Source organism: Nanorana parkeri, unplaced genomic scaffold (genome assembly GCF_000935625.1).
Source record: "Nanorana parkeri isolate BGI_ZX_2015 unplaced genomic scaffold, ASM93562v1 scaffold394, whole genome shotgun sequence".
In the NCBI taxonomy this organism is placed as follows: Eukaryota; Metazoa; Chordata; class Amphibia; order Anura; family Dicroglossidae; genus Nanorana; species Nanorana parkeri.
Window position 1 is genome coordinate 1,270,922 of NW_017306662.1, and position 2,053 is coordinate 1,272,974.

A 2,053-nucleotide genomic window follows, 5' to 3' on the forward strand; every position below is an offset into this window, starting at 1 on the left:
TTAGGGGGGAACCCCCAAAGCTTATGGGGGTAACGCAGAGAGGTGGAAGAAAGAGCAAAGTGAGTGCAGGAGAACGAACAAAGGAGCAGTGGGAAGGTCCCATTGGATGATTTATGTATTTCATACCATGGGGAAGGCATTTAGAGGAGCGGGAACACCCTTGGGGTGGATCAGATACTCCAAAAAGAGCGGCAATAGAGCCGGGAGCCGGGGAAGGGATTTCTCACCACTGGGACTAGATGACTCCTCATACCAGTTGTAGTAGGGTGAAGGTGCTCTCCGCACACCTTTCAGCAATCCCGGCCAGTACGAAAACGATGGTGCTTGCAGTAACTCCACGGATGGCACCGTGCAAAACGAACAGTTGAAGAAATAGGTCACCAGCACTCAATAGATTCAAAAATAAATAAGTCCTTTTTATTGGACCATGGTGTCACGACAATCAGAAGAAGCCGACATTTCGGGGCCACGCAGGGTCCCTTTCTCAAGGCAAAAGGTCCCTTTCTCATGGTCCAATAAAAAGGACTTATTTATTTTTGAATCTATTGAGTGCTGGTGACCTATTTCTTCAACTGTTCGTTTTGCACGGTGCCATCCGTGGAGTTACTGCAAGCACCATCGTTTTCGTACTGGCCGGGATTGCTGAAAGGTGTGCGGAGAGCACCTTCACCCTTTATTGATGTGACATCTTTTGCCTTGAGAAAGGGACCCTGCGTGGCCCCGAAACGTCGGCTTCTTCTGATTGTCGTGACACCATGGTCCAATAAAAAGGACTTATTTATTTTTGAATCTATTGAGTGCTGGTGACCTATTTCTTCAACGACTCCTCATACCAGACGTCACCATTGTGTGAAATATCATTTTTTGGGGGACCGAGCACTTGGCTGGCTGTGGGTCTGAACGTCGGGCGTCTCCGGGAGCCTCAGATCCCCAGGGTGCTCTATAAAGGAAGTCTGCACAGTTGCCCGGTGGCCTCTCCTCTCCAAGCCTTCCTTTTGGCCAGTGAGTCTACCCATCACATTCCTTACCAATAGGGAATGTGTGGGCGGCAGGATGTAATGCATTTTATACGTCAGCCGTTTCGGCAGTGGTTGTGTTGTCCTTACAGCGCTCTGTAGTGCTTTGCTTTGGTGCTTGCGGTGTCTTTTATCAAGCATTGTCATCCTGCAACGTGTGCGCTTTCAATTGGCTATTGGGCTGCCCATCGTGTCTATCAGATAGGAAGTCCAACTGACAACTAAAGCAGTCCACAAGGCAGGCTGACAATGCTGCTGCTCGTTGTGAAGCGTTGACTCACCGTTGTCAGCCTCCAACAGGAAGTGCTGTTACTGGCAGGATCTCAATGTTAGAAATTTAGAAACTGAGTCACAAAAAATGGTTTGCTGAAGGAAACTGTATACAGTGAGATGTGATGTGAGAACATACTGAAAGTAGATTTGGGTTTTAGATACACCTTAAATCCTTCTCTTCCTTCCCTTTCAGGTCTCTGTCTTTATTCCTCTTCCTGGCTGTCCAGGCCGCAGTAAACATCATTCACTGGTACAACCACAAGCCATCCGTCCCCATTAGACTGTCTTCAGAGCTGTACTTCCTGCGCCCAGGACAGAAGATCCAGAAGGACGTCACCAGCCTTCTTCTCCAGAGCTCCACAGGTAGTCTTTGGGTCCTTAATGTCACTCAGGGGGAGGGGAAGACCGAGCACGGCACAAGATTCAGCAATCTCTATGTAAAGTCACAAGCTGAATGCCATCATCCTCAGTTTTGTAGCTGGGTGCACCAATTGGAGGAAACCCATTTCATTTAGAGATTATTGGACCTGTAACAGGAAATGAATCCTCTGTCTGGGAAAGTCTTGTTTCGGTTGATGCCCCTCCGCTCATCCACACAGAACGTTCAGTAGATCCGAAGATACGGGCAGATCAGTGGCGTAACAACCGCCAGAGCGACCCAGGCGGCCGCTATGGGGCCCGGGCACAGAGGGGGCCCGGCCAGGACACCCCCCTGATGCCGTGCGGGCCGTCTGGGTCGCTATGGCTTCGAACGCGCCGCTGTT

General features: G+C 50.0%; 1 protein-coding gene across 1 annotated transcript in view; it reads left to right on the forward strand.

The window, feature by feature from the left end:
* Window positions 1-2,053, forward strand: part of ABCA5 (ATP binding cassette subfamily A member 5) — a gene marked incomplete at its 3' end in the record, with an annotated part of 54,083 nt that overhangs the window by 33,097 nt on the left and 18,933 nt on the right. The window contains exon 19 of the mRNA XM_018559443.1: window positions 1,483-1,652. Within this exon, the coding sequence (XP_018414945.1) occupies window positions 1,483-1,652 (170 nt within the window). The remainder of the gene's footprint in view (window positions 1-1,482; window positions 1,653-2,053) is intronic.